This window comes from Leucopleurus acutus (genome assembly GCF_964270905.1).
Source record: "Leucopleurus acutus genome assembly, chromosome: 11".
Lineage (NCBI taxonomy): Eukaryota > Metazoa > Chordata > Mammalia > Artiodactyla > Delphinidae > Leucopleurus > Leucopleurus acutus.
In genome coordinates, this window is record NC_139152.1 from 91650516 (window position 1) to 91662923 (window position 12408).

General features: G+C 47.8%; 1 protein-coding gene across 1 annotated transcript in view; it reads left to right on the top strand.

The window, feature by feature from the left end:
* Positions 1–4397: 4397 nt before the first annotated feature.
* Positions 4398–12408, top strand: part of TOM1 (target of myb1 membrane trafficking protein) — a 46250-nt gene continuing 38239 nt past the window's right edge. Inside the window, exon 1 of the mRNA XM_082849598.1 lies at positions 4398–4500. Coding sequence (XP_082705724.1) covers positions 4449–4500 — 52 coding nt within the window. The 5' untranslated portion in view covers positions 4398–4448. The remainder of the gene's footprint in view (positions 4501–12408) is intronic.

Consider the following 12408-nt stretch of genomic DNA (forward strand, 5'->3'; position numbering starts at 1 on the left):
CACTTTAAGGTATCGTGCCTCAAAAAGGAATCATTATGTTGGGATTCTAGTTCTTTAAAAATGAATAATGTCAAGAAAGTAAATAAAAAGGAATGTTACCATTCCCAGCTGCCCTTATTTCCAAAGAACCAGGCTTTTGCTTCCCAGTTCCAAAGAAAACAGTTGAGCACTTCAGCATTGTTTTTAAATTCGGTTTGAGAGTCCCCGTCAAAACCAAGCTCTGAGGTGACTGCTTTCTTCCCTTGGCCTGGACAGAGCACTGCAGCATCAAAGTAGATCTTTGAGGACAGTGCCGCCAGCCTATTTAATTCTGCTGCATCCTATTTAATTCTTTCCTTTTTTCCCACCAGTGTGGTCACAGGGCTGTGTTTCTTAAAGGTATTCTGGCTGCTTAATGCCTTTCTCACCTCAGAGCAGTTTTGAAATTTAACTGGGAAACAGAAGGAAACAGGAATTCTTGGGAACCAAAATCACGAAGAGCAGAAATCCTGGTTTAATTTTGTGTGTTAGCACCTATCCCACGCCTCCTCTGTACCCATGTCAGTTTTCTGTTTGACACAGGGTATCAAGGAAGGGCCTCGGAGACGTGGATTAGTACGGAAAGAAGTCAGTCCTACCATTGTCATTTGTACACATTAATGAAGTCCTGACGAGGACCTGCTTTTTGTTTGTTTGTTTTCCTTTAAAATCCAAACCTATTGTATTTGTATTTAAAATTTGTACACATTTGTATAATAATCTGTTCCTTGTGGTATTTGGTACTATTAGAGGAAAAACTTTGGATTCAGACCTTCTTGCAATTTTTATATCATTGTTTTATTTTGTTTTTTAAATAAATTCTAGCTGTTTGATCCAAATCCCATTACAGTTGTATAAAGAAATAAAATTTTGTACTTATATTATTAAAAATCACATTTTTAATATTTGTAGTCCAGTGTCAGCTATCTTTTCCCTGTTGCTAACGAAAGTTGCTATGAAATTTTAAACCTGTCTTTCACACTATATCCTACCATAATTTTCTTTAAAAAAAAAATCCGTTTGGAATAGAGGTCAAGTTTCTGATCATAGCCATCTTCCTAACAAACATCTTGCTCTGTTTCTAGTAACTTTTACGTTGCGGACTCCCATCTTCTCTCTTGCAAACTGCAAAGCCAGTGGCTCTGATAAGCGTAGCTCTATTCATTGGCAAATGAAATTGTCTGTACATTACATTGTTGGCCTAACTCAAGAAATACCTATGAGTCTTGTATAAGAATCACATCCAAATCTTGTGCTAAACCATGTGTTTCAGTACTGTCCTTACTGAGTGATGTTGGATTGGATAGGTCACTTAATCTTTATGGGCATCTGCAGTCTAATCTGTAAAATAGTGTTAGTCACTTCCCTGTCTACAAGCCTTGAAGCCAGCCAGCCTGACATGAAGTTTAGTAGTTGTGAACATTCAATATATGAGATCAGACCTTTCAAAGTAAAAATTTCAATTCAAACACAAGGTTGTTAATAGTCATAAATAGCAAAATACTATGATTGGTTGAAAGGCTCACTTCTTATGGAGAGGCAGCAAAAAAGAGACAGCTATATTACTGAACGACTAGAGTGATTGGCATATTTTATCACACTTACTCCTCCCCAAGGCTTTATGAATATTATCCCCCTTTACAAATGAGACAGATGCAGAAAAGTACTTTTCCTGAGTTTATACAGCTACATAAATGGCAAAGCCAGAATAAACACACTGGTACAGTTGAGCCCAAAGCTGAGGCTCTCTTCAACCCCAGGCCACTTTCAAAGTTAAATTGTGTATGTAATTCATCAGAATCCTTCCCCATTATATGCAGTCCTGAGCAAATGTGATTGTAGGAAAACTGTCAGACCTTTTCATTGTTCAAACGTCCTTTTGTCCTAGCTGGATTTTACTATACAGACCTCACTTTTCTTGTCATCCTGCTGTCTTTAAGCTTTGGAGGCAAAGTATCTTGATTTTTTTGTCTAAAAGTACTTAAAGGATATAACTATGTTACATTTATGCAATATGTCAATTTTAAAGGACTTAAAACATTTTTATCCTTAGGAAGGCATTAGATTTTTTTTCTTTTTATTTTTAATATCTTTATTGGAGTATAATTGCTTTACAATGGTGCGTTAGTTTCTGCTTTATAACAAAGGGAATCAGCTATACATATACACATATCCCCATATCTCCTCTCTCTTGCGTCTGGCATTTTGATATTGATATTGCTAAAACACTTAAAAGGAAAAATTAAATTAAAACAGACTTTTTTACTAAATGAGTTTGTTCCTGTTAGGAAACACTTTGAACACATAGTTTTAATTAGTTCTGTACTACATTTAATGTTTGCAATTTACATTCCTATCTATTGACAAAATCCACACACTTCCATTTCTAATATAATAGCTAAATAGCTTTCTGTTTACATAGAGCTATGATTTCACTCCCTGTTTGGGGGTATATAGTTTCTTACCATGAAGCATAAAACTTATGGCTGTTTTATTCTTGGCAGAAAGCCAAGATCTGCCCATAATCACTTTAATCGATGCTTTTTTGCGGTATGTGGGCCTCTCACTGTTGTGGCCTCTCTCGTCGCGGAGCACAGGCTCCGGACGCGCAGGCTCAGCAGCCATGGCTCACGAGCCTAGCCGCTCCGCGGCGTGTGGGATCTTCCCGGACCCCCGTGTCCCCTGCATCGTCAGGCGGACTCTCAACCACTGCGCCACCAGGGAAGCCCTGCCCATAATCACTTTAAACCAGAGTGGTGCAAGAAGGCAAGAACTTCTGGTTAAATCACCACCCAACATGGGGATGTTAAAGGTTGTTAATGGAAGAATCCAATGGAAAATCATGCTAAATATATTCCATACAACCAAGCAATATGTTTAAATGAAGAAAAACATGGAAGGTACCTGACATGAAGATCATCTTAAGTGTACATCTCCCCTTATAGTCCAAATACCATTACAGAAAGGTAGATTGATTTAGATTTTCATGCGTTAGTCACTGTGCTGCACAACAGTGAGAGAAATGGACATAGCATCCCAGCCCTCAAAGAGCATCTAGACTACTGGGGGTATGGGCATGTATTAACAGGTCTCATGAGCATTATTAAAACACTTCAAAGCACAGAAGTACATGACGTCCATAAAGCTTTTATGTTGTACGGTAAAGATGTCAGCCCCTATGACTGCTCAGATTAACGGAAGTGATTAAGATCTAATTCACGTTTTCTATCGTCCTAAATTTCTGCAATTTACTAGCCTTTCAAATTTAAAATTCACAGATATGCCCAAAAAATACTGAAGCATCCTGCAGTAACCCAAACTACCAAAGCAGTGGTTATTGTATCTTTTGGAGTGCATGTCATTAGAAGCAAAAAAAAATAACCAATAGATCTAATATTGGTATCTAATGAGTAGATGACATAGCTGAAACACAGCACACGAGAAGGTTGAAGATATTAGAATTACAAAGCTGCGAAGAGCCTTTGAGATTCTTAATTCTTAGCTTGGGGTCCACTGCTGCACCTGAGGGACCCCAGAAACTCCCTGAGGTCAAATTGTATCTCTGCCTTTTTTCTTCAGAAAGGCTCCGCGGCTTTCTACACTTTCTCAAAGGAGCCAGTGACCTAAAAAAAGAAAGGTCCTTGACCTAATTCCAGAATCCAGAGAAAATGGAAGCCCACTGTTTGAATCACACAGTAAATGAATGGCTGAGATGGGTCCCAGGACCCACTCGTGACATCTGTGTGCTTTCTGCCACCCTGGGCCCTAGCCCGTCCCTAGCTGCAATTCACTGAGTTGGCTCTCAGTGTCAAGGTGTCGCAAAACCCTTGGCCCTTCCCTCCTATTTTGAGGTAACGGAATCTGGGCTGCAAAGAGGATACATTTTGCAGCCGGGAGACCTCGATCTCAAATAGGAAGAGTCTTCTCTGGGCAGGGAGACAACAGGCCAGAGAGGCTGTCAAACCCAGCAGTGGGTGTGTAGTCATAGTGAGGTCCTAGAGGCTAAAACTAAGAGCGAGAGCTGGAGTCTCAGCTTGCTGGGTAACCTTACCCAAGTCATTTCCCTGGTCTGAGACTGGGTTTTCTGGGTGTGTAGAGATCAAAGACAACGCCCCTAATCCTTAAAAAGACGTGAAGGATGTGGCTTAGACCCAAGCGCCCCAGGCCCGCAGCCGCCCGACGTCGTGCGTGACGTCCACCGACGCCGAGTACACCGCAGTGAAGTCATCGTCCTCCGCCTCGAGGCGCCGACCCTCCATGTCAGGGGCGGGGCCTGCGGCCGGCTCCAGACTCCCTCCGCCCCGCCCCAGCCGCGCCTCCTCGAGGACCGTCCGGCGCGTCACGTGACGGGTCCGGCGCTCGCGGTTGCTGTCAGCTGATTCCCCGGCTTGGTGGCAGTGGCAGTGGCAGCGGCAGCGGCAGCCGTGGCGATGGACTTTCTCCTGGGGAACCCGTTCAGCTCTCCAGTGGGACAGCGCATCGGTAAGTCCCCGGGGCCCGGCCCAACCCCAGCGCAGGGTTCCGCGCCCGGCACCGGCCCCCCGGCGCGCCTCCAGGTCCCCAGTTACACACCTGAGGGAGGCAGGGAGAGGAACGAGGCTGGAGTGTCTCTGCCTGACCTGGCCCCGCCCAGCCGCCCGCCTGCTTTGATTGACAAAAGCCGAGGTCCACTAAGAAGCCTCGGCTTGTGATGGATACCGACAGCAACCAATAGATAAAGAGAGAAGGCGGGTCCTGGCGGCCGCGACTCAGCCAATGTGCGGCTGCTGGGGTCGCTAATCAAGGGAGAAAGTTTGGGGGGTTAAAGGGACTGCGTGGTTTTGCAGTCCATGGGCCCCTCGAATGTTTCTCTCGTCGCCTACCCGGCGCAAGTCGCGCCGCCTGGGCCCTTGCCGTCTCATTCCTGTCTCACTCGGCGCTGCGGACACGGATACCTGAGAAGGGCTAGAAGTCCATTCTCCAGGACCAGGAGACAAGGGCTTGGCGGCTGGGTGGGCGTCTTGCTGGGAGGGGGACAGGGAGCCCTGCCTCCCCCGGGCCGGGGCTAGACGCTGAGGAACCCGCTCCATGAGGAAGCCAGGCCAAAGCTTCAGGACGTGCCGGCCTTGGCCGCCCTCACCAACCGGCATCAGATGGACCGCATGGAGTCGCAGACTCTGAGCTGGGAGTGATCTTAGAAACCACCTGATTCGGTCTCCCTCCTTTCTCAGTAGAGGGGATGGCCAAGCCCTGTGGCAGAGACTCAGGCTCACTCAGAGCCCAGATCTCCTGAATCTCTCGCCCCCTATTGACGGGAGACTTATTAGTTCTGTGACGTTGCCTCTGTAGGGAGGATTCCTCACCTGTGATTAGGGGATAATAATGATCCCTACGTCCGTGAGGTTGTTGTGTAGGTTAAACCCGTTAATAAATGTAAAGGACTTAGCGCCTGGCACGTGGCCGATGCTCTATAAAAGAAAGTGGTAATATTTATTACTGTTACTGAGACACTGCCAAGTGAGGGTCTGGAATTCCTGAAAATGGCTGGACAGCTGGTCTCATAGGCACTCATTTCTGCCCACCAACGCAGAGAGGACCCACAGGCCGTGGCCCAAACCGCTAACACTTCTCCAGGGCAGTCTGGGTGTGCCTCCTTGCATGAAGAAGCCCAGGGCAGTACTGTGAAACTCTCTCCAACTTTTTGACGGTTTTTAGCCTTAAGTTCAAACTGGGAAAATTGGATCTTTTAAGACAAGATATTCTTTCCATTCTTACTATCTTGGAAGCCAAACCTCGCTTAAGTCTGTTGACCCAGCTCTGTTGAAATCGCCCCCGTGGCCATTTGCGGCTCTTCTGAGGTTTTGTAATGAAATGTCTTCAAGAGGAGGCTGTCAGTAGAGAATTTACAACCAGGAAGCTCCTGGATGAGAGAGGGGAAGCTGTACCTCTCAGGGCCACCTCCCTGCCCCACCTACTACAGACACACACACACACACACACACACACACACACACACGCACAGGTGAGTCATTGTTTTGGAGCTGAAAAGAGAAGGCAGCTTGTCTCTCATCTTTATTTCTCTAGCTGCAGATACCACTGCTTTCATCACATGCCAAGTTTGAGAATTCCTACCCCTCCCCGCCCCAAAAAATTCTGGCTTTCACAGTCAGCCACATGTGTCTGAGCCTCTCTAGAAAAGCTCATCTGGACTCTGGGCTTTAGATGGTCAAAGAAAACAGTTTCTTTTCTTACTCTGAAAGGTTGCCTGTCTTGGGCAAGAGATAACTCAGTCCAAAGAGTTACTAACCCTTAATACCTTAGAGCACAGAGCAAGGATTACTGCAGGAACAGTCCTTACCCTGGGGCTCTTGTGACCCAGGGCTCTCATCAGAATCCCCTGGAAGACTTGTTAAAGCATCGAAGGCTGGGCCCCATCCCCAGAGTTCGTGACCCTATAGGTCTGAGATGGCCACTGGATTGGAGACCACACATTAAAACCCTCTGTTCTAGCCCATCCCCTTCATTTTATACAGGAGACTGAGGCCCAGAGAGGGGAGGTGGAGACTAGGACTCACCCAAGGACCCCAGTGAAGTGATAGGAAAGCTGAGATGAACTGCCCTGAGCCCCTGATATCTGAACCAAAGCTGAAGAAGCTCTAAAAGTAGGATTAAATGAAGAATGTCTGCCATTTGAGTTAATACCCTCAGTATTCCTTTTTTCTTTTCTTTTTTTGATAAAGAGACGGCAACAGCCCTGATTGGCTGTGATTACTATTACTAATGACCTAGTATTAGCTGCTTGCATTTCTGTAAACTGCAGGGGTGAAATAATCTCTTCTCAAGACTGCCAACTCCATCTCTCTGTTGAGAGTAGAGTCCTGTCCAGTTGGCAGCCCTGAGCACAGTGGGTCCTGACGGTGTTAATCAGGGGTGATTAACTCACAAAGTTACTCACAAAGTAACTCACAAAGGACTCAACTCACAAAGTCCCCAGCCACCCACCTACACCCTTTTGTGCTTGCTGCTCCCTCTGCCTGCTCCCAGTGCATCCTTCAAAGCCCCGGGCATCATCACCTCCTCCCTGAGGCTTTCTCTGACCCCTTCAGATCCAGCCATTGCTTTTGTGCCCTCCCATCACCCTAGCTCTGCAGGCTCCCTCACTGTCTGCCTTTGGGCTCTGAGCCTCTGCTCCTTCCTGGGTGGAATGGGGGTTATACCAGCATCCACCTCTCAGGATGGTTGTGAGAGTGAAGTGAGCTGCTCCGTGGACAGGTCCTGGCACATTGTCAGTGCTGGGGAAACATCATTGTCATTTTTATTATTTTCACCGTCATCACACTAATAAAGCACTGTCCCATTCTGTTAGTAGTTGTGCTTGTGTCTCCCCGGCTAGCCTGGGCTTCCTGAGGGCAGGTGCTGTACCTTACTGATCCAGACCCTTGGCTCTTAGCATGGTGCCTGGCGCATAGTAGGAGGAAAGAAAAGAGAAAAGGAAAGTAACAGTTTGTGAGCAAATGCCAGGTGCCACGCTGGTATCACGACCCTGTTGTCGAACCCAAGTTCGTGTGCCCAATGCACAGTGAGGCTAAACAAACCAAACAGTTTGGGGCAGTGAAAGGTTTATTGCAAGGGCTAAGCAAGGAGAATGGGCTGCTTGTGCTCCAAAGACCCAAACTCCCTGATGGTTTTCAGGGAGGAGTTTTTAAAGGCAAAATTGGCTGCGGGGTTGGGGGGAGTGCAGGGTCTGTAACTTTCCTCTGATTGGTTGGTGGGGAGGTGACACGATGGTGCTCCAGGAATCTCAGGCATCAACCTTCTGGTTCCCTCCACTCTGGGGTCTGCTTATGCAGACCTGAAGTCACCATCCTCCCCCTGGGTGGCACCCCCAGGTCCAGCAGAAGAACTCAGAGATTTGTATCAGATTGTTAAGTAAATCCCTCGAGGCGGAGCTGGGACTCTGCTTTATCGCTGCACCAGTGTTTCTTGACTGCCTTTCCTTTGTTTCTGCCTTCCCTCCCTTCCCTAATTAGTAACTGTTTGAATCTGCACTTTGGCACTCGGGGAGATTTAGGAGACTGAAGCCTTTCTCCCACAAACAAGAAATAAGGAAGGGAGGGAAGGGGGACACGGAAAAGCTTTTGTGCCCGGAAGGACCCCACAGGGTCCCGCTCAGTTTCAAAGCTCCCTTTTCTTTGATATTCGTAAGTCTTGAGGGGAACAGGTGTGGGACGAGAAAGGGAATAGTTTTGGATGGAGAGCTTAATCAGGAACTCGGCAGAGGACGTCGGTTTTAGGGGGACTCGGTTTCAACCCTGCAGGGTTTTGCTATTTTTTCCCATGTCACTAAAGGTAAGTCTGAAGGCAGGTGTCACTTCCCAAGGTTTCACAGCTCAGTAGAGTCTCTGGCTGCAAAGCCGAGGTCCTCTCTCGTACCCTCACCACACTGCCTCTGGCTGATCAACACCTGTTTGGAATATGCAGCATCCCAGCCCTCCAACATACAGTTATCGTTTGACCCACAGACTAGCTTTTCCGATTGCAGTGCACACCTGGACCTGTGCACATTTCCAGGTCACTCAGCTGTCCACTAAAGAAAAATATGCACAACCTAAAAGTTGAGAATTATGTTTCATCTGGAGACCTTACTGAGGATTACAGCCTGCGAGGCAGCCTCTCAGCTAGCTCTGAGGGACTGTTCCAAAGAGGTGAGGGAGGAGCCAGGATATACAGGAGTTTTTGCTGGGGGGAAAAAAAAAAGTAGTCAAACATAAAAAGATTACTGCTAATCACAAAAAACAGACATCTCAAGTTAATGATTTTAGCGCTTTCCTCTGTGTGGGAAGATGCAAGAGTCTGGGCTTATTGAAATCAGTCCTTTGACATGCATCTTCAGTATCTAGTGCCAATATCCTGTTTTTCTCCATCCTGAATTCCACTCAGGTGCACCTTGGGTGAGGGGAGGGTGCTGCAGTGGCCAGAGGCTTGATGGCCACAGCTGCCTTTGTTTACTGAAATGGCGGGTGACGTTTTTTGTCCGCACACCCTTATCTACCAGGAGAGCTTCCCGTTTCCCCAGCGGGCAGCAGCCTGGGGCTGAAAAGATCCCAGATAACTGAGTACTAGCTGGTGTGGACACAGCCCTCTTCTTCCAAGGATTTAAAAACCCTTCCCAGGTATTCTCTGAGGACAGCCCTTACTGGCTGTGTCTTATAGAGAGACGTCAGAAGGCAACCCAAGAGCCCCATATTCCACTTCAGGCTGTCGGCTCACCCCTGGCACTTTGAACTAGAGATGCAGGCGACTCAGGAGAGCAAGCTGCAAGCAGCAGAGACTATGAGCATGGGCAGTGCCTGGGGACCAGCCCCGGCCGCGGGTGCGGCAGAGCAAGATGGGCCAGGCGGAGAGCCCAGAGCCTAAGACTGAGTCCTGGGCTGGACGGGAGAGGTGAAAGGTCGGGGAGAGCCACGCTTAGTTCCACAAAGGCCAAGCCAGGGCGGCCACCGGGAGGCGTCATAGGTAAGAGACCATAGGCATTAGCAGGAAGAGAACACCTCGGGCCCTCGGGGCTGCCATTTTGGGAGTGATGAGTGGAAACCAAACTGGACACTCAAGCAAGGTTGTCAAGGGGACACCAGGCGGGGTGGCAGGAGACCTGGGTCCCCCTGCAGTTCCACTGCTGATTATGTCACACTCCTTCTCCCCTGCCTCCCTTACCTGTCACACAGAGGTGCCACCGTCCTCCCTCTGTTTCCCAGAGAATTGAACAACTGAGGGGACGATGGGGACAGGAAGGATTGATGCTGGAGGAAAGAAGCACACGGCTGGGCATTGCGGAGGGGCGATAGAACCGACTGCACAGGCTTAGAGGGCAGAGTGGCCGGTTACCAGAGGAGCTCAGTGCCAGCGCCTTTCACAGTGGGCCTGGCTGCCTTGTTTGGTGGTGAGCTCCCTGACCCTGGAGGTATGAAGGCAGAGGTTGGAGGGGAGGGAGGCTGTAAGGAGGATGCTGCATGGCTGGCAGAGTAGACTAGACCAGGATTTGCAGACTTTAAAGGGCCAGATAGTAAATATTTTAGATTTTATGGTCCATATGGCCTCTGCTGCAAACGGCTCAACTTTGCCCTCAGAGCACGACGGCAGACAGACAATAAGTCAATGAAAGGGCATGACTGTGTTCCAATCAAACTTTATTTATGGACGCTGAAATGTGAGTTTCATATAATTTTCACGGGTCATGAAATTTGTTCTTCTTTGGATTTTTTTCAACCATTTAAAAATGTAAAGACCATCCTTAGCTTGTGGGCCATGCAAAAGCAGACTGCATTTGGCACGTGGGTTTATAGTTTGCTGACCTCTTAGCCAGAGGCAGAATGGTTAAGTTCTTTGTTCTTCAAACTGGGGTCACAGAGCACCCCTGTCAGAGATGTTTGAGGATGCTCCAGCCCTGGACCCCCTGAGTCAGAATCTCTACCGCTTCCCACTCTGTGCCGTGGGGAGCCCTTGCATCTTGAAGCTCCAATACCTTGATCCATAAGTGCTGGCGCCAGGTTAGAACCCAGAATTTCTGTCTTAAGGATAACAGGGACTAATGTCTAGAAAGGGCTTTGTGTCAGCTAGCCGCATGGTACACAGTACCATCCAGGATGTGCTCCTGAGTCAGGCCAGGTGGTCTGAGTCCTGGTTTATCCTTCACCTGCTTTGTTACCTGGAGCAAGTTACTTAACCTCTCTGTTCTCCAATTCCCTGTCTAAAAAATGAGGATAATAATAGCACGTATCAGTTGGGATTGCTGCATTGCTGTGTTGGGAAATTGTAGTATTGTCACGTTGTGAAGCATTTGGCCCGGTGCCCTCCAGACTGTAATTGTCCGTAATTGTTAGCTGTTGTGATTTTTTACCCGGTATTATCATCATTGCTGGGATGTAGTCTAAGTTTGAGGCAGAGCCCAGGTGCCCACCCAGGGCCCTGGCTCCAGCACAGCCTCTGTCTGGTCTTGGTGTCACTGGGAATGAGCAGTCGCAGGCTGGGTGGCAGCCACAGCCACAGACAGGTCAGGTTTCAGGCTGCGGGGTGGAGCCGGTTCTCACTTGGGAATTAAAGCCTTTGCCTGACCCTACAGATGGAACTGGTGAATAGGTTTTGTTCCCTCCCTGAGCTCAAAGAAATAAGAGTAAAGTCCTGGAGTTCCGTCCTTCTGGTTTTAGAAAGAAACAAAAACCCTCAGTGTCTTCTAATTAGCTTGGGACCATCACCCCGTGAGAAGCAGGAGGATTCAGGACAAGTTAACTCTTTACCTTCTTACCAAGGAGGCCTCGGTCTAGGCTAGCACTCTCCAGACTTCTGCCCTTCGTGTACCACCTTTATGATATGTGTCTGCCCTTCATGTACCACCTTTAGTTTTATTTTCAGAGTGTTTTCCTTTTGTTCACTCACTTTTTAAATTTGACCTTATCCTGTGTGATTATATCCTGAAATCATGACTTTGATAAGCTAGTTTGTGTTTTTTCCCTTCTACTCGACATTCAAGTAAATAGGTAACTCTAAAAATGTCTTTACGTTTGCCCATGAGCGCACCTAGCATGTTCCCAGGTGGCACGTTTTGACCACAGGGACGTAAGCAGTCTGAATAGGGTCAGAGCTTAGACCCTGCATCAGAAGATGTGGGTTCAAGTGCCAGCTCCTCCCCTTCCCAGCCGCATCCCGCAGGCAAGTGACAGAACCTCCGCCCCCACGGAGGTGGGAAGCTTGACAACTGAGAAAGCACCAGAAAGTGCCACAGAGAGCCAAGCAGCTGTGCAAGACCCGTGGGGAGCACCTGGGCTTTGCTCCTGCAGGGGAGGTAGAGAAAGGAAGGAGGGAGGCAGGGGGGCGGGGGGGGGAGCCAGCGAGGCCACACAGGCTGAGACCAGGAGAACTGGAGGACAGACAGAGGTGTCCCCTGTTCCAGTGGAACTTGTTTGTATTGATGCAGGATAAACCCTTGGGGTGGTTGACTTCATGTATCAACTTGGCCAGGCCATGGTACCCAGATATTTAGCCAAACGTTAATCTAGACGTTTATATGAAGGTATTTTTTAGATGAAATGAACATTTAAGTCAGACTTTGAGAAAAGCAGATGACTGTCCGTAGTGTGTGTGTGTCTCATCCAATCTGTTGAATAGAAGAAAGACTGGCCTCCCAAGAAGAGGGAATTCTGCCAGCAGACGACCTTTGGACTTAAGCTGCATCTGTCCTCTGGGTCTTCAGCCTGCTGGTCTACCCGGCAGATTTTGAACTTCCCAAGCCTCCATAATAGCACAAGCAATTCCTTAAATCTCTTGATAGGTGCGTACATACCTACATACATACATTTGTCAGTAACATCTTTTACATTCGTGGGTTGGAGGAACAAAAAAAGAATGTCATATACA